This window comes from Pleurodeles waltl, chromosome 5, assembly GCF_031143425.1.
Source record: "Pleurodeles waltl isolate 20211129_DDA chromosome 5, aPleWal1.hap1.20221129, whole genome shotgun sequence".
NCBI classification, from domain to species: domain Eukaryota; kingdom Metazoa; phylum Chordata; class Amphibia; order Caudata; family Salamandridae; genus Pleurodeles; species Pleurodeles waltl.
The window spans coordinates 1411059468-1411081946 of NC_090444.1; the positions used below are offsets into that span (position 1 = coordinate 1411059468).

General features: G+C 44.4%; 1 protein-coding gene across 1 annotated transcript in view; it reads left to right on the forward strand.

The window, feature by feature from the left end:
* The window catches only part of LOC138296504 (CD109 antigen-like), a 363929-nt gene that overhangs the window by 210284 nt on the left and 131166 nt on the right, over positions 1-22479 (forward strand). The window contains exons 15-16 of the mRNA XM_069235675.1: positions 12147-12287; positions 19258-19284. Of these exons, the coding sequence (XP_069091776.1) occupies positions 12147-12287; positions 19258-19284 (168 nt within the window). The remainder of the gene's footprint in view (positions 1-12146; positions 12288-19257; positions 19285-22479) is intronic.

Below are 22479 nucleotides of genomic sequence, written 5' to 3' on the forward strand. Positions count from 1 at the left end.
CATTTATTTGTTTTACATAGGGCATATTATACCCCAAAGAAGTTAAACAAATTCAACAAAAATGGCCATGCAGCCTGTAAAAAGTGTGGGTTAGTGGGGGCAGATGTTGATGCTATGTCCTTGGGTTTTTAAATTTCTGGGGGGATGTGTTTGAGACTTTATCCTCTGTGATGCAGACCCCACTGGTAGCTTCCCCAGCCTTAGTATTATTTGGTGTCACCTTAGAACCGCTAAACCTCTCAAGTGTTCATAGGAACTTGTTATTCTTCTTAATAATTTTGGCTAGGCGGGAGGTCTGCAGGCACTGGATTTCTTCTATTCCTCCAACTTGGTGGGAATGGGTGGATGCTGCAATGAACATTTGTCAATTAGATCTTTGTAGAACTGGATCCAATGATGTTAAAGAATTATGGCAATCCTGGGTGAATTGGTTTTCTCCGAACACCAGTTCTTGAGCAAATTGTCCAATGATTATTTCAAAGGGAAGGGCGGCACATAGTCACTCCCACCCTGCCGCCATGAGTCTTCCGGATGGGGCTGACCTTTCGCCTGATTCAAAAGGGATCAGAGTATATATTGGGTCTGGTCATAATGGAAGTACTATAAGAAATATGAGGGCAAAAAAAAAAGAAAAAAAAATACTGGCCTACACATTTTAATCTCAAAAAAAGCAATGAGGAAACACGACACAACAGTAATCAGCCTTTATGCACAAAATTAGTTTGATGTACAAAATCTGCTCTCACACTTTCAAAATTACAAGTATCCTTCAGTATATGTCGAGATCTTAAAGCTCTGCTTCTTTGTGGACAGGTATTAATTTTAATAAACCTTGCGTCACGCATACTGTCCATGAATTTGGGATTGAAAGATGTTTTGTTCAGACTACTTGTTTGCAGATATGTTCCCTGCAATCATATGGTCTTAAAATATATATTTGTAGTATATTACAATGCAGCCTCTCACCCTTTTACGTTATATTAAGTGTACCTGTAGCAAACTCATCCTATCCAGAAGGATATCCTGGCACTGAAAAGGGGGGTAGCTTGCTGCCCTATATAGGTCCGATGTAAAGAACCTATTTCTCAGTTTTGTTCCTGACTTCTGGGACTGAGCTGACAGCTCTAGTGTGAAGGGGGAGTGTGTTTCAAGCTTTATAGCCAGGTTTGCGACGCACAGCAGCTGGATCTGGCTCTTCCAATCCAGGGGACACTGGTGAGTAGGTGGTTTGCTCTGCCATGGTGTCTGGTGTCAGGTACATGCAGTTTTGTAGGGCTTTTTTATATGCCACCCATAGCGTAGCCTTTCCTCCCTGTCTGACATCAAAAGAACTGGCCTCTTGACACCCACCTCCACCACTTTCTGTATCTTACCTTCTGTCCCTCTGAGAAGGGAAAGGGTGTGGTGCTATGGCCAGATTTGAGTCTCTGCATTGGCTTCAACAAACGTTACTGTGTAAAAAAAAAAAGGTTATTAAAGTTATTTCGGTATCTCTCAGCTATTTGTAATCTGCATTACACCAATGTACACCTAGAACACCTCCACTCTACACTTCAGTTCAGCATCTCATTCTTAAAGGACGTCTGACAAATATCCCCCTTGAGGGGTCCATTGGGCATTTCCCAAGAAAGCTTCCTTTTCTCCCCTCACCCCTCCTTCCTGGAACTCCACACCTTTTGCACTACATAGTATCTCAGGGAGCTTGTATGCTGGCTTTTAAGTTGCTCCTAGGTCCTCTATGTGTTTAGCTTTTGTACACCTCCACAGTATTTGTACACCTTTTATCCAACTAATTGCTATTTTTCTATAACCTATGATGCACATACTGCAAACTGCCACCTACAGGCCTAGGACCAATTGCAAAATCAAGCAATACTGTAATTATTGGGTTTTGCCACATACTGTGAAGTGATCGACATTTTTGTATTTTTATTTTCTATATTGGTTGATTCTTACCACTTACGTATATAAAAAAGATCTATTGACTCCCAGCAATTTCACAATCATTGATGAAGTCAGTCCGCAAGAGGCCTTTTTGGTATCTCATGTACTTGATGTCATAACACTGTAGAGATGACAGGCAATGCGAAAGTAGGCCAATAATAATGGCAGCCAAGATGAAATATACATAAGCAATATATAACAGATGCTGATCAAAAACCAAGAGAAGGGAGTTCACTTCATCACACTACAGCAAATGCAGAAGTTTAAAGACAAGATTCAATTTTGTGACGTAACTGTGGCTACTTCAGATTACAAAATCTTTCCCACTGACTGTTGAGGTGACAATACTGGGAAAGGTTTTAACTGCAATTTATAAAAAGAATTGTCTGTATGTCTTTTAACATGAAAAAGCCACACATACTTTGTCTGGTGGGACTGGAGGCAAGTTGTCATTGAGGTGGCTGAAGCCCAGGGAAGAAAGGAATTGTTGGCTTACCTGGGTAATGAGTAAAAGTAATCAGATTCACTGAGCATGCACAACTAAAGCATGCAAAGTGTATCTGCTTATTGCATGTGACCTGACGTCAGAGTCATCATAGCTTTGAGTCTATTGACGCCAGACTCTTGGTAAGATGTGTCCCACCCTCCTGCTTCCTACAATGGCAGCCTCCTAGATGTCCCTTTCAAATTGACAGGTAGCCCCAGGTACAGTAGGGCTAGGGCTTCCTCAGACCTGCCTTACTGAATAAAAATCTCACATTGTGAGGTGGGGGTTGGGCCTTGGAGTGGGTGGGCCTTGTGCTGAGAAGTATGTAAGTAGCAGTTTTTCCCTCACCCCACCCCCAAATCCCTCCTCCAAAAACAAAGCTTGATGAGGCTGCTGCTGATGTGCTGGGGTGTTTTCACACCAAGTAATAGGTGTCTGTCGTTTAAAGCTTCTGAAAACGAGCTGAAAACCACTGTTTACAGTACTTTTCAGCTCTTTCTGCCTCCCATTGTGTGATATCAGCTCCTCACCGGGTAACAGTGTGATGGGAGCTGATATAGAGTGTCACACGGTCGCACTGTGTGAGTTTGCACGTTCTGCTACCTTACTAAATGATGCTTGCAGTGCATCATTATGGGTGTCACCAGGATGGCCTGAAAAATCATCAGGCCAAGGCTGTTATAAGGTAAGCTGTGTCTTAGCCCAACATTAGGCTGGCACATACACTAAGTGCCAGACTCAATCAATCATGAATTTCAATCAAACAATCAATCATGAATTTGTATAGCATACTTATCAGCCATCAGGGTATCCAGGTGCCATGCCTACTGCGTAGGTCTCAGACAAAGCTCAGTCGAAGAACCAGGTCTTGGGCTGCTTTTTGAAGTCCTGGATGGAGGGAGACTGTTCCAGAATCTTGCTACCAGGTAGGAAAAGGCTCGTCCTCCATAGTCGCTCCTGCAAATGCAGGGTGTGTGGGTGAGTTAGAGGTGGAGGACAGGTGTCCTGGGGGTGGCGGAAGTTCAGTCGGTGGCTAAGGCAGGCCGGTCCTTGGTTATGTAGGGCACTGTAGGTGCCAGCAGCCTGAATTGGCATCATTTGTGTACGGGAAGCCAGTGCAGATTCCTGAGGTGTAAGGATACGTAGGTCCACCTTGTGAGGTCAAGGATGAACCTGTCTGCTGTGTTCTAGATGATTTGGAGCCATTTTGTGAGGTGTGTGGTGAGTCCGGTGTAGGGAACATTTCCAAAGTTGAGGCAGTTGGTGACGTGTGCTTGTGCGGCAGAGCACCTGGTGACGGTGGGGAGCCACATCAATAACTTATGTAGAAACTAGAGGTGAGGAAGCAGGAGATAGATACTCCATTGACTTGGTTCTTCATTTTTAATGTATTATTGATGTTGACTTCAAGGTTACGGGCATGTTCTGTCTGTGCAGGTAGGGCCTTGGTCCAGGAGCCACCAGGAGTCGTCCCACAGTGAGGGGGTGCTGCCGAACAGTAGGACTTCAGTTTTGTGGGTGTTCAATTTGAAGCAGTTGTCCTTCATCCAGTTAGCAATGTTGGTCATGGAGAGGTGGAAGTTGGCCTTTGCCAAGGCATGGCCTTTGGATAGTGAGATGATCAGCTGCATGTCGTCTGCATAGGCGATGATGTTTAGTCCATGGTCTCATATGATGCTGGCCACGGGGGTCATGTAGGTCTTGAAGAGGGTGGAGAAGAGAGAGACTCCTTTGAGACTCCACAAATGATGGGCTTCAGTTGTGATGTGAATGGTGGGAGGGAGACTGTCTGTCCGGAGTTAAACAATGGGATGGTCTAGGAGGGTTGTAATGTCGTCCGTTGCTGTGAGCGGAGCAGTCTCCGTGGTGTGTATGGAGCTGAACCTAGACTGAGATAGATCCAAGAGGTTGTTGTCATTTAGGTGATTGGTCAATTGCTGGTTGATGGCCTTCTCAATTACTTTTGCTGGGAAGGGGAGCAGGGAGATTGGCCGGTTGTTTTTGAGGTCATTGGGGTTGGCAGAGGGTTTCTTGAGGAGGGGTTTGACTCGCCTGTGTTTCCAGTCGTCTGGGTAGGTGGCTGAGTTGATGGATGAGTTGAGGATGTCTGTGAGCCTGCTGCCAATGCTGTTGATGCCAAGGTTGAATATGTGATGCGGGCACAGGTCAGTGGGTGATCCTGAGTTGAAGGTCTTCATGATGTCTGTGGTGTTCTGTGTGGTGAGCTAATTCCATTTATAAAGCTTATTATTTGAGGTGGAATCAGAGCAGTTGAGAAGGATGATGGTGTCTGCTGTGGTGGGCTGTGGTGCAAAGTTTTTATAGATGGTAGAGATTTCGTTGTGGACGTAGGTGGCAAGGGAATCACATAGCTCTTGTGTAGGGAGTATGGTGTTCTCTCATGCTGCTTGGTTGGCAGACTCCTTGATAATGTTGAAGAGTTCTTTGCTGTAATTGCCGCTGGCATGTATGCGGTTGGCTGAGCCTGCTTCCTGGCTTTTTTAGGAGTTTGTGGTGATGGTTGTTTGTTTTTTTGAAGGCTGCTTGGTCATTGGGGAGTTTGGAGCTGCGCCTCTCCTCTCTAGTTGTTTGTTTGCAATTGTGTTTTGCGATGCTCAGATCTTTGTGTACTGGTTTCCTTGCTTGGAGGGTCCGTTGGGTTTGGAAGTTTTGATGGGGGTGACGAGGTCTGTGCAGTTGGCTATCCAGGAGTTTTTGATGTCTCTGTTGATGTCTGAGGTAGTGCTGGGTGCCTGGTGTGAGGAGTGCAGGAGGTGGGTGTTGAGGGTTTTGGTCCATTGGTCTTGGTCCAACCAGTGAAGGGTGGGCCGGATGCTTTGTCTGATGTGAAAAGGTAGTTGTTGGAAAATGGGTTATTGGTATAGGCAGGTAAGTACCTACACTTAGCAGTAGGCCACTAACCTCCACTTAGGTCCAGTTAGGTCTCAGTAAATTAAACCCAGCTCAACCCTTGGTAGCTTGGCAACAAGCGACAAGGCTTAATTTAGGAGACGGAGTGTAAAGCATTCAAATATCACAAAACAGTAATTAAATAAAACACAGGAAACTGTTTAAAAATCCAAAATCAATTTATAAAACTAGATTATATTTTGATCTTTAAAATGACACCAAAACAAATAAAATCGGATAAGGGGAACCAGAGATATGATTTTTTAAAGAATTTATGCTTTCTAGCGCATAGAAGCAGCTAACGCTCAAATGGTTAAAAAAGGTCACACTGGAAAGGAACGAAGTCCAGAGTTCAGGCCACCCACAAGGTAACACTGTCACACTTACTTTCAGTAGTGTTTGATTCAGGAAAGTGGTCGACAGCACCAGCCAAGAATTCAGAGGCTCTGGGGTGCCTCTTGGGGTCCGGGACTACAACTCCCACAATGCACCTCTTCAACTTATGGAGTTGCTCCAAACGTCTCCAAACTTCTGGATCTTCTTCCAGAGGTCCTTTTTGTGTCCTTGAAGTGTCCACAACTTGATCCAAGGTTCCAGAAGCTCTGAGTTGCTCCTTGGGAGTTGGGACAACAATTCCCAGAATGTACCTGTTCAGAATCCTCAAATGGCCACTGGACGCTGGTCAGCTGGTCTCTGCTTGCAGGACTGGATGCACAGGACTCTGGGCAGCTCCTTTGAACCTGTAGCAAACAGGGAGCCCCTTCTTGAAGCAGTAGAAGACAGGTAAAGTCCTTTCAATGGTGAAGCCCAAGTGTGCAGCTGGTGCAGTCCTCCAGAGTGCAGTGTCCATGTGCAGGTCAGGGGTCCAGCGGGGCAGTTCTTCTTCTCCTATAGTTCTTCCTTGTTGGAATCTGATAGGGATCTGAGGTGTGGGTGCAGGTCTGCCAGTTTTATCCTTACTCCTGGGTGAAAAACAGGGGGGTCCTGGTTCTCCAATCAGGGCAGGGTCATTCCCCCTGTGATGACCACTTCTTGGGAAGTGTGGCAAAAATCAATCCCAGGGAGCAACATTCCTCAAAAATCCATTATGACTGAGAGTGATTTTTGGAGGTTATATCTGGCTGAGCCCACCCACTGGCGTGGCTAAAAATCCTAAAGACACCCCTCTCCTGCCCTCCCCTTATCTAATCAGGGGGGCACCTAATTGTCTGGGTTTGCAGGATGTGAGGGTGTTGCTGGGTTGCTCCAAATGTCCTTCTCTGCCTTTGAAGACCAGTTTGGCAGCCCTCCCCCTTCCTGCTTCACCATCTGCTGAGGGGAGAGTTCCTCCCCCAGGCACATCTCTTTGTGTGGAACCATGACACTTCACACCTCACTACGTTAGCCTGGCCAGGCTGCCAGAGGCTGGCCAATCAGAGCACAGCAGCAAAAACACTGCAGGGCTGACGTTGGCAACTTTTCAGGTAACGCTAACTCTCCCCCGTGGGCCTCCCACCCACCTCCCATGGGCAGGGATGGTAGGGGAATGACTTCCCCTTCCACCTCCACCCCCGCCAGTGAAGTCTGATGACGTCAGCACGCGATCGCACGCTGACCTCATCAGAGGTCGCCTCCCATCGCTTCCAGCGCGATCTGAGGAGAAACAGATTAGTTTCTCCTCGGTACGGGGGCAGGAGAGGCAGAGAGACATGAAAAGGGAAGGAAAGGCTTTTCCTTCCCTTTTCATGTCTCTCTGAGCATTCCTGCAGCACAATCGCATTGTGATCGTGCTGCAGGAATGCTCACCAGACACCAGGTATTTTGTTTAATTTATGTAAACAAAGAAGGGGAGGGCCCCTTGGGCAAGGGTTGCTCCCCAAGGGTGGCATTTAATCTAAGGCCATTTCTGCCCCCCCGGGGGCAGATCGGCCTACATTGATGGAAGCCATTAGACACCAGGAATGTTTTTTTATTTTATTTATGTTTATAAGGGGAGCAACCCCTTAGACAAGGATCACTCCCCATGGGGCAATTTCATTATTAGACTTTTTCTGCCCTCCCGGGGGAAGATTGCCCTATATTAATTAGGCTGATCTGACCCCAGGCAGGGCAGAAGCCACTAGACACCAGGGTTTTTTTTTAAATGAAAGTGGCATAAGGGGAGCGAGCCCTTTGACAAGGGTTGCTCCCCAGGGGCAGTTTTTTTATTAGGCCTTCTCTGCCCCCCTGGGGGCAGATCAGCCTATATTAATTAAGCCTATCTGCCCCCAAGGGGGGGCGGAAGCCACTAGACACCAGGGATTTTTTTTTGTTTGTTTACATTGATAAGGGGAGTGACCCCTTAGGGAAGGGTCGCTCCCCTGGGGGGAAAATGAATTTAAAGCCATTTCTGCCCACCTTGTGGAAAGATCAGGCTATGTTAATTAGACCGATCTTCGCCCAAGGGGGTACAAACCACTGAATACCAGAGATTTTTTTTTTTTTTGCAACAATTTAAAAAAAGGGGAGCAACCCCTTAGGCAAGGGTCTCTCCCCTGGGGGGCAAATGTATTTAAGGCCATTTGGCCTATTTTAATTAGGCTGATCTGCCCCAAAGGGGCCAGAAACCACTAGGCACCTGGGTTTTTTTTTTTTTTTTTTTTTTTTTTTACAGGTGGGGAGCGACCCCTTAGGCAAGGGTCATTCCCCTGGGGTAAAAAATTATTGTAGGCCATTTCTGCCCACCTTGGGGACAGATTGGCCTATTTTTCTTTGGCCAATCTGCCCCGATGGGGTCAGAAACCACTATACACCAGGGATTTTTTTTTGCACCAATTTCACGCGAGGGGAGCGACCCCTTTGTCAAGGATCGCTCCCCTAGGGGGGAAATTTATTTTAGGCCATTTCTGTCCCCCTTGGGGGCAGATCGGCCTATGTTTGTAAGGTTCTTCTGCCTCCCCACCCCCCAGGGGGGCAGCAACCCCACCAGACACCAGGGAAGAATTTTTTTTTTAAATGAGGGTGGGAGTATGGCCATACCCCCACCCCAAATAAATTGGGACAAAGTTGTTCTGCCCAGGTGGACAGAAAGGGCAATTACCCCTGATCCACTCCCCAGGGGGGCAGAAAGCCCAAAAGATGCCAGGGAACAAAAAAAAAAAAATAGTGGGGTGGTGGCTACCAACCAATTTGAGCATGGTTATGCCGCCACCCCAACTGAAGGGGGTAACACTCTTTCAGCTCTTCCCCCGCACACTAAGACATCTTATCCCAGCAGCAAGCAAGAGGACATTTGATTATTTTGTATTTTGGTTTTACATTTGGGCCATGAGAGCTTGTCTAATTCTCAAAATCGACCCACTTGGAATGGTGAGGGTTGCACTTTTTGGAATTTGGGACGCTGCCATGTAGAAAAATCCACAAGACCTAGACACATCTGAAAACTAAACATCTGAGTGAGTCCAGAACACGCACCATTTTCTTATCCACAATGCCCTGCAAACCTCCAACATATTTCCCACATTTTTGTGATGGAACCTTCCGGAATCTGCAGGAATCCACAAAATTCCTACCATCCAGCATTGTCGCATCTATACCCATGACAATTCTGCCCCACTTGTCAGCCTGTAAATGTTTTTTTTCAAACTGCCCTTTTGGACCTGCTTTTGGTTCCCCCTCAATTTTGACATGTTTTTGGCTCTTCCCTGTCACAGGCACTTGGCCTACCTACACAAATGAAGTATCATTTTTACTGGGAGACTGAGGGGAACGTTGAGTAGTAGGAAATTTGTCATGGTGTGGTGATCCCACACAGAAATGCTAAATATGAGGTTTGCTGAGGATTCTGGGTAAGAAAACACTGGCGGATCCACACAAGTCACACCTCCCTGGACTCCCTCAGGTGTCTAGTTTTCAGAAATGTTTGGGTTTGGTAGGTTTCCCTATATGGCTGCTGAGCCCAGGACCAAAAATTCAGGAGTCCCCCCGGCAAAAACAGGTAGTTTTGTATTTGATAATTTTGATGTATCCATATAGTGTTTTGGGTAATTTCCTTTTGCAGGCACTAGGCCTACCCACACAGGCGAGGTACCCTTTTTATCGGGAGACTGGGTGAATGCTGGATGGAAGGAAATGTGTGGCTCCTCTTAGATTCCAGAACTTTCTGTCCCTGAAATGTGAAGAAAAAGTGTTTTTATTGCCAAAGTTTGAGGTTTGCAAAGGATTCTGGGTAACAGAACCTAGTGAGAGCCCCACAATTCACTCCATCTTGGATTCCCCTAGGTGTCTAGTTATCGAAAATGCACAGGTTTGGTAGGTTTCTCTAGGTGCCTGCTGAGCCAGAGGCCAAAATCCACAGCTAGGCACCTTGCAAAAAAAAGCTCTGCTTTCTTTGTGAAAATGTGATGTGTCCACGTTGTGTTTTGGGGCATTTCCTGTCACGGGCAGTAGGCTTACCCACACAAGTGAGGCACCATTTTTATTGGGAGACGTGGGGGAATGCTGGGTGGAAGGAAATTTGTGGCTCTTCTCAGATTCCAGAACTTTCTGTCATTGAAATGTGAGTAGAAGGTGTTTTTTTGCCACATTTTGAGGTTTGCAAAGGATTCTGTGCAACATAACATGTTTAGAGCCCCACAAGTCACCCATCTTGGATTCCCTTAGGTATCTAGTTTTAAAAAATGCACAGGTTCAGTAGGTTTCCCTAGGTCTCGGCTGAGCTAGAGGCCAGATCCACAGCTTGGCATTTTGCAAAAAACACTTCTGTTTTCTTTGGGAAAATGTCATGAGTCCATGTAGTGTTTTGTGGCATTTCCTGTCGCGAGCACTAGGCCTACCCACACAAATGAGGTACCATTTTTATCGGAAGACTTGGGGGAATACTGGGTGGAAGGACATTTGTGGCTCTTCTCAGATTCCAGAACTTTCTGTCACCAAAATGTGAGGAAAAAGTGTTTTTTGGGCCAAATGTTGAGGTTTGCAGAGGATTCTGGGTAACAGAACCTGGTGAGAGCCCCACAAGTCACCCCATCCTATATTCCCCTAGGTGTCTAGTTTTCAAAAATGCACAGGTTTGGTAGGTTTCCCTAGGTGCCGGCTAAGCTATAGGCCAAAATCCACAGCTAGGCCCTTTCCAAAAAACACGCCAGATTTCAATGTAAAAATGTGTTGTGTCTATGTTTCGATTCCTGTCGCAGGCACTAGGCCTACCCATACAAGTGAGGTACCATTTTTATCGGGAGACTTGGGGGAACACAGAATAGAAGAACAAGTGTTATTGCCCCTTGTTTTTCTCAAATTATTTTCCTTCCAAATGTAAGACAGTGTGTAAAAAAGACATCTGTTTGAGAAATTCACTGTAATTCACATGCTAATATGGAGACCCCGGAATTCAGAGATGTGCAAATAGCCATTGCTTCTCAACACGTTATCTTGTGCCCATTTTGGAAATACAAAGGTTTCCTTGATACCTATTTTTCACTCTTTATATTTCAGCAAATGAATTGCTGTATACCCGATATAGAATGAAAACCCATTGCAAGGTGCAGCTCCTTTATTGGCTCTGGGTACCTAGGGTTCTTGATGAACCTACAAGCCCTATATATCACCGCAACCATAAGAGTCCAGCAGACGTAACAGTATATTGCTTTCAAAAATCAGATATAACAGGAAAAAGTTACAGAGTAAAACGTGGAGAAAAATTTATGTTTTTTTACCTCAATTTCAATATTTTTTATTTCAGCTGTTATTTTCTGTAGGAAAACCTTGTCGGATCTACACAAATGACCCCTTGGTGAATTCACAATTTTGTCTTCTTTTCAGAAATGTTTAGCGTTCGGGGATCCAGCATTAGTTTCACACCCATTTCTGTCACTAACTTGAAGGAGGCTAAAAGCACAAAAAATAGTAAAAATAGGGTATGGCACAGTAAAATGCCAACATTTTGTTGAAAAGTTTGCCTGTTCCTGGAAAGTGGGAAGATGGTGATTTTTGCACTGTAAACACTTTGTTGATGCCATTTTCAGAGAAAAAAACACAAGCCTTCTTCTGCAGCCCTTTTTCCCATTTAAAAAAAAAACAACTACAGTTTAGCTGTATTTTGGCTAATTTCTTGGTCTCCTCCAGGGCAAGCCACAAACTCTGGGTATCTCTAGAATCCCTAGGATGGTGGAAAAAAAGGACCCAAATTTGGCGTGGGTAGCTTATGTGGACAAAATGTTATGAGGGCCTAAGCGCGAACTGCTCCAAATAGCCAAAAAAAGGCCTAGCACCTGAGGGGGAAAAGGCCTGGCACCGAAGGGGTTAAAGGAATATTTTTGCATCTATTCATAGAGGGGAAGGGGTCCTGCAAATAGGTTACCACCAATTTAAAATTGTAGGTAACTGCATACTTCCCCATGCGACTCGCTACTAGTAAGGGACACCCTTGGGACGGACCTTTCTATTTACGAGTTGCAAATCCCTATTTTGCGAGTCGGTAACTGCGACCGTTAGGCCTTCGTACATTTGGCACTCTATGTACATTTCTACATCTTTTTTTCTGTCAGATAGCAAGAATTGAAGTATGGGTAATCTGTTGTGCCCTGTCTGAGATTTTCTGGAAAGACCTGTCTTTATGAAAATCAAAGTCCTGAATCATGGTATTGAGAAGTTAGTGAGCAATGTAATAGAAACATTCAAGCAATGTACAGGTGAATGTAATCTGAGATAACTGGAAAGTGGCAGCTGCTTACTGTGCATCAAAAGGGAATGCCCAATTTGTTGAAAAAAAATTAATTTGATCAATGATGACATTCTGTGAGCTGATATGCGATGACAAGTATATTTAATTATGTATTTTATTCCCTAGGTTGCTTTATCCTGGAGTAAAGCACAGGCAAAACCAGCTGAAAATGTGTCACTGAGCATCTCTGTAACTGAGCCTGGGTCGTTAGTTGGACTAAGAGTGGTCGAAAAAGGTGCATACGGAGACAGGATTACAGAATCACAGGTCAGTGTGTATTTTTCTTTAACCAAGGTAATGTGATTGTTCAATGGTTTATGGAACTAAAGTATTAACCACTCCCCTTCAGGAAGGGGACCCATAATGAAGTTTTCTCTGCAGTTTAATTTGTGCTTTTGTCAATATTGTAGGCTGAAATATGTACAATGTGCAAAATATTTGACCCATTTTCCTGGGGCCCGTTTTATTTATCCTCAAATACATGGCTAACATTCCATTAGATCAGAATATTCCACTTCCTCCTGCATTTCACGGGAGCGGACTTTCGTGAATCTGGTGAGTGAACATTATCCCCAACATATTAAGCATTTCCCACGAACACTCATAGTTCTGCCCATACTGTTGCATTATAAATTGCAGAAAAATCTTCAACCTCACCACATTGTCCATTCAGAGATATGATGTACTGGTGAAGAGAGGAGAGACGCTTCAGAGGTACTTCTCCTGTTTAATGACCCAATGAAGATTATGGTTGGTGCAGACAGCCAGATCGGGCTCAAGTAGGAAGACAGAGTTAAACTGCTGCAGCCACATTTAATGTGTACATGACAATGTATATAATTAGAAAACAGAAATCAACACATCAGTTTATTTAGATTGGTTCTGATGGGCTATCTTTTGCATAACATTATTCAGTTAACGTACACTTTGAGGGTCCCAACTAACAAATCCAGCTACAGTCTCCCAAGTTTACTTAGGTGTCCATTACAAGTGTGCCAGTAATGCCCTATCTCCTGAACTACCAATAGATTGACTATTGGTATTTCCCCTATGAGGGGCTACTGCTGTTTACAGGATTTTGGGGAACACGTATGAATCAGTATTTTTCATTTCAAACAGTTTTACCCGGACACTTCACCTATTGAAAGCAGGGAGGGTCTGGGTAACAAATTCAGAATCAGCAGATCTCCCATGGATCTTATGGTCCTGATGTGTCCGATGATTCCCAAAAAAGCCTTTGGAGCCAGATCCACAAAAATTTTGCAATCAGTAAGGTTTACATGCTCTTTTAGTGCTCATGGCTTAATCCTACAATGCAGAAGTACGCCACAGCAGAATCTTTGAACTGAGGCCTGTTTTGCAGCAAATATGCTGGTGTTGGCTGAAGGGCATAAGTAACCCAAGCTTCTCTTAAGTTATCTTACTTTTGCACAGTGCATGTAGTTCACAGGTTTGTTCCTTTCAAACCTGTGAAGAACTGTTGATTTAGCACAATGGACTGTTGATAAAGCCCTTTTCTGGAAGCAGTCTCATCCCTGTAGGTCATATGTGCAAATGTCTCTTCCAGCATTGCAGCATGTTAAGACATACTAAATGCTAGCCTTCTGTTGTATGCAGCCTTCGAGTGGCAGTATCTGATCAGAGTCCACTAAACCTGTCATTATTACTCATGTTGTTCCAATGCCTGCTAATGTATTTTATGGTGCAAATCTGTTTTTATCACAAACAAACTGCGAGACAAGAGCATCAAGCATTGCAGCGCTTACGAATAGAGTCATAAAAGCACAGTGCAACAAAATTTCAACAATCGCCTTACTCCCAACCCCACCCCTACCCCTAGAATACTTACTGTCTTTGGGTTATAAGAGGATGCTTGGTTGGTATGTGTACTATCCACCATGGTGAGATTCCCAGTCAGAGCAGGAGGGCCCATATTGGTTAAGAAGGGCAAATGCAAGTATTTGGGACATGTCAGTTCCCGACATTTTATGGGCAGTAGACAGATGAAAGGTCTCCAGAGTTCCCTAAATGGGTCCCCCTGCAATGTCAGTATGAGAGTAAACTTTTCCATCTAGGATGTGCCTCAGATGATGGAGCCAGACTAAATCTGTCAGGAGTGCGTCACAGCCCGTGTGAGCAAGGATAGTCTGGGGAGCTGCTCCTAGGGCCAGTCTGATTTGGCACTCTGTACGGGACTTGAGTGGGTAGGTAAGTGTGTTGGGGAGGCCTAGGATCATGTAAGCTGGGAATCAGGGCAGTTGCATGTCCAGGTATGCATCTGTCATTGAGGACTGCATTCTAGAATGGCATCAATTTAGGGCAATCCCAGAGTATGTGGATTGGCATGCTAGAGGATCCACAGCGCCGCCAGCAGTCCATGCTGCGTGCAGGCTTACTCTTGTGTAAGCGAGACGGTGTAGGATACCATTAAGTAGCGATCTTTGTTGCCATCTTGATGCTAGCCATATTGCGTGCAGTATGGCAAGCCCTGTAATATATATTGGTCCATGCTTTAAGAGTTAGCTGCTTGCCAAATTCGAGTTACCAGAGTTTCTGCCCTGGGGTTTGGGGAGATGGAGAGGCGCATAACAGATTATTATATAGTTCCATGACCATATATTTGTCTGCAGTTTTTGTTACCAGCCACTTCTCAAAAGCTGTCAAGGGGTTTTGAGCTTGTGCGCGCTATAGAGGGTGCGAGAGCCAGTGTCGGACCTGCAGGTAGTGCAGTCAGTCTGTCTCAGTGAGTGAATATTCCATCCACTGGTAATAGAGGCAAGGGGGCCACCTTTGTCAAAAAAATGGCCTATGGGTTGACAGATGACTCTCTGCCATAGATGGAACGTGGCTTGATCAAGGCCTGGCATGAAGTCCACATTGCCCATAATTGGAGTCAGAAGGGATGGGAATGTACATAAGCCTTTGCGTGTAACCAGAGAGGAGTCGAGATCCCACACACGTTGAGACCATTGAGACCTTTTAAAAACTGGGCCTTCCACAAGTAAGTGCCCGCGAATACGCGGTGCATAAAGAGCCAGTGTTTCTCTGACTTTGGTTATGACCATTCCACTAAATAGCAGAGTTAGGTGACCTGGTAGTAGTGGATGCAGGATCCCCCGATCTCCTTCAGCCGGGGGCCAGTAGCTTCCGTCTTGGCTCATCCGGGACATCCAAACGAAGTGGCATATTAATGCCTGGAATGAGCAGATCATTCCAGCAGGTGGTTCAGTCAGGAGATCCTGAAAAAGAAAAGATGTGCGGAAGGGCGATCATCTTTATTGCCCCTATACAGCCAAGCAAGGTGAGGTGGTACAATTGCTATTGTGCAAGATCTTTGGTGACTTGTCCAATGAGTGTCTGATAGTTGAGGGATGCAATGCCTGTAATTATCGTAGCTAACTGTATCCCTAGGTATGGGATGGATGTTGAGGTCTACTGTATCGGAAATCTATGAGACAACTGCATTTCCGTTTGAAGAGGGACTGTGATGTTTAGGGCCTGGGATTTATAGATGTTTATCTGGAAACCAGCTGTGCATCCGAACAACCCCACCTCCTCCAGAAACACCAGGAGGGCATCAAGGGTGTTGTCCAGGGCCACAATAACATTGTTGGCATAAAGGCTGATGGTATGGATGACCCTGGCAAAACAAACCCCTGTTATATTCAGGTTATCTTACACACTTTGGGTGAATGGCTCCAAGTAGAGCGCAAACAAAAATGGCAAAAAGGGTATCTTTGGCAAGTTCCTCTTCATATGGAGAAGGGAGTGGATTATGGCCATTGACCCAGACAGTTACCCTCATGTGGCTGTAATTACTCGGGATCCAGGTATGAAACTGCTCCCCAAAACCAAAGCTGGTGGGGGTTGCCACTAAACAGGGTCAGTGGGCATGGTTGAAGGCCTTTTCAGTGTCAATGGCCATGAGCATGATGTCTCGTTAGGAGCGTCTTGCTTTATCAGTGAGTTAGAAGACTCTTGGGGTCATTGCTACACTGCTGGTGCGAGACAAAGCCTGTCAGGTCTGGTATTATCAAGCCAGGCATCAGTAGATTCAGGTGGACTGCCACAATGCTCTTAAAGAGCTTAGAATCAATGTTAATGAGTGAAATGGGTCGATAGGACTCACACAGTTTTTTGTCTTTACTGGGCTTATGGATGACAGTTATAGAGGCTTCCATCATCGAGGGTGGAGCTGTGGACGGTCTGGCTATCAAATTGTGTAGCTGGGTCAAGATCGGAGACAGCCTTCTGTAGAAAGTCTGATAGAACAGCCATGGAAACCCATCTGGGCCTGGTGATTTGAGGAGGTTTTGTCAGGCTACGGCAGATATGACCCCCTCTATTCGAATGGTACTATCAAGCTCGGTCTCCTGATCTTCTGTGAGCTACGGTATGCACAAACCCAGGAGGTATGAGTCTGGGCTAGCAGGTGGTATTGCTTGACATGAGTAAAGGTCCTCATAGAAGTCCTGGAATCGGTAAACTATAAGGATGTCATCGGTAATCTCCATGCCATTGCCTACTACCTAGAAATCGACTCTCATAGCCTGGAGCTGGGCTCACAGCCTATTAACCAGGAGTCACCAGCATCTGCTCCCTTCTACATATTTAAAGTGGAGAAGGGAATATTTGGGTCTGTAGCAGTTCAGGCTCACAAGTTGTTTTCTGGCCGATTCCAGCTGCCGCCATACTCTGGGGGCACCAGTTCGGTGATGGATATTTTCCAGTTCCCTCATCTGCTGCTGCAGGTGTTCCCTTTTGTTCCTCCGTATTTTGTTATTGGCTGCCGATATCACAGTGGGTTCTACCCTGATTACTGCTTTTAGGTTCTCCCACAAGAGTGAGATTGGAGTGTCTGCTGTATGTTGGTGACTAAATAGTTTTGGATAGCAGACGCGATCTGTTTGACCACTTCGGATCTATGAAGGAGAGTTTCTCGCAGGGGATAAGGTTGATGTGTGCATCTTGTCAGGGAGAGAGCAAGGTCCACCTTCACTGTGGCGTAATCAGAAAGTGATCGTGATTTATATCTACCGAAGTGACCAGGGTCCACAAGTATTTAGTCACTAAGAAGTTGGTCCAGCCATGCATATGTCTTATGGGTATGTGAGTAGAAGGTGTAATCTCTGGTTTCTGAGTGGCACTCTCTCCATAATTCCGCAGCCCATCTCTGGTAGCCATTGGATGCCCTCTTGTGATACGTTTCCAACCCCTCCCCCCGATTCAAGATACTAGATTGAGATCCCCCCCTATTAATACCAGCCTGTCTGCTAAGGACATGGTCTCTGCCACTGATCTATGGAAGAAAAGTTCCTGACCCTTGTTAGGGGGTAAATGGAGCTAGGAACAAAAGCATAGTCCCCAACCCTTATGTAGTATGTTAGCAGCAGGCATATAATTTCAGTATGTTTAGCACCCACCTTCCTTCCATTGGAAAGGTCAAGAGATCAAAATGGCCACCCAATGCTGATTTAGTTATTGCAGGAGAAAATAATTGTTGTGAAAAAGACAGAGATTTTAAACGATGCAAATCGCTCAATGTTAATGTTAGGAGGCAGATATTGGCCCTCATTACAACCCTGTCAGTGTTTGCCAACAGTCTGGTGGTAGCATGGCACAACGAGGAGGAATACTTTTATTCCTCCTTGTTTTTTGCATTCTGCCGCACACACAGAAGTAGCAAAATGCCATGGATGATTGTTTATGTGCAGGAAGGTACACCTTCCTGCACATAAACAATCACACCCCTCAAGGCAGACACCCTTGCAATATGGTGCAAGAATGCCTGCGTTGGCGCAGGCTGCTTAATTTAGCGCTGGTGCAGGGACAAATGCAGGGGTGTGCCACATTCTTGTAGATACGGCACATCCCTGCATTCCAAAACTGGCACAGCACTGCTAATTTTGGCACAGCACTGCGCTGCGCCAGTTTCGTGTAAATCTGGCCCATAGTGTTCCTGGTAGATCAAGAGCTCTAACATGACAATTGGCATCCCAGTGGAACCCTGGATATAGGGTATTGTGGCTTGGATCAGTCTCCTGGTCATATCAAATTACTCCCCGCAGGCAGACCCCACCCCCAATACTATCTAAGCAATCAGTAGGCCCATAGCCATTTCCGATTAACTCTGGGTCTCTAGACAGCATCTCTAAGACTGACCTTCTTTCCTAGGCAATACCTGCAGGGTCAGGTCATAGGTGTCTATACGCTGTTGGGCTCCTCTGCCATCTAGTGCACTTTGTGGTCTGGTCCCTAGGGCCTCTCGAGCCTCTGTGTCTGTGTCTCTCTTGATCCCCAGCACTTCACAGGCAGCCTTTAGGAGGCAGATCTGGTGCAGCTTTCCATCCCAGTGGAAGACAGTATGGAAAGGCTGACCCCACGAATAAGGGATGCCCGCTCTCGAAGATGCAAGGTTACTGGGTGGAGTTTTCATATCTTTTGTAGCCTGATTGTGGAAAGATCCTAGTAGAGCATCAGTGTGTGGCCCCTGAACCTCAGGGGATGAAGTTCTCTAGCTTTGTGTAATATCTGCTCCTTTAAAGGAAAATCATGGACCCAGACAGGATGTCCACCAGACAGGAGTTCTCTGGGTGAGGGAGGCCCACTCTGTGCACCCAGTCAAGCTATAGATCTTTTTCAGTGGAAGATTCCAGGATCTGGGCAAAGAGGGCCCTTATGCAAGACCCAATGTCATCTCCCTCTGCAGCGGTTGCCCCCCCCATGCAAATATTGTTGCGTCTTGATCTGTTTTCCAGAACTTCTATGTGTGCCTATAAATCAATCTGTTGGTCCTTAAGGTGGATTACCTCTTGTTGGAGCTGCTCACTTTCTTTGACCCTGCCAGTTTCATGATACTCCAGAGTGGACACCTGTCCCTCAGCTTAGACAGGTGCCTGCACACTACCTCGCGATCCTGGGATAGACCTTTCTGCAAATGTATTTTAAAAGTTAGGTACTTCATAACCTTTTGTTCAAACTGATGCTGAAATTTGCATATAACAACAACACATAAAAAGTAACGCTGATGTAATTAAAAACTGCAGGGGGAGCAAGCAATGAGGGAGAGGGGATATGCAAGGAATCAACATACTTTACTGCTTAACCTGTGGGGAAGTGTTGCAAGGTACTTTCCTTTCCTTATATTTCATGTTCAAAATAGTTTAATTGTCCTGCTTTCACATTAATGCTAGAATGGCAGTTATTGAGATTGACTATTCTCCTTTTCTTTCCTTAGGTGACAGATGAAGTAAGAAATGGCCAGGTAGGATTTATTTATTCTATTAATTGCATAAACCTAGCCACACAGCCCAGTCTCTACAATGGCAAAGTAGATATTACGAATAACATGCTTTCCTTCTCTCTGAAAATGTAAATCACCTGTTCTTGTGTGGTGCCTTCCCAGTCCATCTCATGAAGCTACGTTGCTGCAGTTTTTATGTTGTTTGTTGGATAGAACCATATTTCTCCCTTTTTGTAACATGCAGTGGCTAAGAGGTTGACTTAAATCAACTAATGTGCCACGCAGAAGACAGGGAGAAAGCCTCTGTTAAGTGTTATCATAAGACCTGTACCTCAATAAGTAGATTATTTTTTCCTTTTTATTTTTATTTTTATTTTATTTTAATATGTCGGAGGGAGGGGGTTACATGAGAAAAAAAAGAAGAAGACATAATATATCCGTGCGAAGAAAGTAAAGTAAACAAAACAACGGGAGAAAGAAGACCTTTAAAAAAAACCTCAGTTATATATATCACATATCGAAACAATTAGCATTTTTTTTTTTTTTTATTTATTTTTTAAACTGTGTCTTGATATTCCAACCATCTAGTCAGTGGTGCCCACATTCGTTCTCCTCTATGTCTCTTCTTATGACCCTTTAACTTATAAAGACTTAATTCAGTATTATAGATGGTAAGTAATCTAGAGCGCCAATTCTCAAACGTGGGGGGTTCTTTTTTGAGCCAATCTGTAGCAATACATAAGCGGTATATTGCCATGGACAAAAATAAAAATCGCCTTATTTTATACAGTGCAGGTTCCGTACTTTCAGGTGAGTCCACGACTCCCAATACTACCAGCATAACAGTAACCTGAATATTGCAATGCGTGATCTTCTTAAGGAATACCTCTATCTCATTTAATATTCCCTGCAACATTGGGCATACAAAGAACATATGCATTATCTCAGCTTCAACTTCCCCACATCGATTGCAGCTTCCAGAGGATATCCCCCACTTTTTCAGTTTTGCTGGAGTATAATATAAGTCCATCAGTGTTTTGTAATGCTGGGTTTTCAAATTAGCTGATAGAAATGTTGTCTCAGCCATGGCTAAGGATTGATCCACCCACTCTCCAGCCACCCCAAATCGTGCAATCCATCTCTCATTCTGTTGTGCCATATCATCTACTTGTAGCTCTGTTAGTAACTTATATAACTTGCCAATCTTTGCCCCATTTTTAACAGCCTCAACTACCGGGATCTCCGACAACTGTACTGTAACACACTTCTGAGACTGTAAAAAATTTCGTATTTGCAAAAATTAAAAAAAATGGGTCTTAGGTAAGCCAAATTGAGACTGCAGATCCGTAAATGATTTATAACCGGATTTACAATACAAGTCTCCGACTTTATTTATTCCCCTAGAACGCCAAAAATCTAGTATGGGATCCCTAAAGATATGATTTGGGATAGCTGAAAATTTCACTGGTGTATAAGCCGTAATCTTTCCCAGTCCCATACTCCGTTTTATCTGAGCCCAGACCTTGAAGGCGGACAAAAAAGGCTTAAATCTTACTTTTTTAAAGTAACTTGGTTCCTCAAATTTTGATAACCAACCACTTGCCTCCCCACCCGGCATCATAGTATAAATAGGGGTTGGTTTTACTTCTTCATTACCCTTAAAACTTCCCCTTATAAGTTCATCCATATGTTGAGGGCAACAGGCGTAGTAATACAGTGTAAAATTAGGGACTGACCACCCGCCTCGATCTTTGGGAAGTGTCATATACTTCATTGCCCTTCTCGTTTTAGCATACCCCCATAAAAAATTATTCCCCATCTTTTCCAATCTTTTAAGCCATTTTTTATCAACCTCAAGGGGAATAGCCCGAAATAAATATAGGATTTTTGGCAGAACCATCATTTTCAATACATTGCAGCGACCCTCTAGCGATAAGTGCAAATTATGCATTCGGTCTAAATCCCTCTTTATTCTATTTAATAATGGGATAAAATTAATTTCCACCAACCGATTAACCACTGATGTAATCTTCACCCCCAAATACACTGCTTCAGATACCAATCGTCTATCTACTAGTGAAACGTGCCCAGAACATACTATTTGTGTTTTATCTGAGTTCAGCTTATATCCGGAGTATTTTCCGAACTCTCTTGCCTCTATTTCTATTGCCCTAATAGCTTCCTCCGTGTTGCTTGTCACTATAGCTACATCATCAGCATATGCAAACACCTTATATGTTTCTCCATGATATAATAGAGGTTGAATATTTTTGCATTCTTCTAATCTCAGCAAGAAAGAATCAATATATAGAGCAAAGAGCAAGGGGGAACATGGACACCCTTGTCTAGTCCCCCTAGAGATTAAGATAGTATCTGATTCCAAACCAGCAATGCAAATTCTAGTTTTTGGGGCTACATATAAAGTTTTTATAGCTGTAATATATCCACTCCCTATACCTTTCCAGCGCATGACTTCCCATAGAAACTTCCACGATACACGATCAAATGCCTTCTCGGCATCCAAAAGTAATAATCCTAAATTTGTTTGATATAGTTCTGCAAGATCAAACATGGCTATTATTCTTCTTATATGATCTATTGTATCTCTACCCGGAATAAACCCATGTTGTTGTTTTCTAACCAGCCTGACTATCACATTTGCCAATCTACTGGCCAAAATCTTTGCATAAATCTTTCCATCTACGTTTAACAAAGATATGGGTCTGTATGAACTGGGGAACTCTGTTGATTTATCCTTTTTTTTTAGCACTATAATACTTGCACATTCCCACGATAAGGGTGCCTGACCTGCCTGCGCTATACAAAAAATGCTATGCATATCCTTTTTAATGTCTATCAGGAAGGTCTTGTAAAATTCAAGTGGTATTGCATCCGGTCCAGCAGCTTTCCCTGTTGCCAGGGAGCTTACTGCCTCAATTATCTCATCAATACGAATTGGTGCATCTAATGTAATTTGTTCCTCAGAAGAGAGCCTTGTACTCTTTAATCCCCCCAGAAATTCACTAACCTTTTTTTGTAGCTGTTCAGAATACACTATATCTTCACTATACAGCTCCTGATAGTAACCCTTAAAAACCTCTAGAATTCCTTCTAACTCTGTATGTTTCCGCCCATTACCATCAATTATATTCAAAACATTCTGTTTAACTGCCTTTTGTCTGACCCGTCTAGCTAAGACTTTTCCTGTGGATTCAC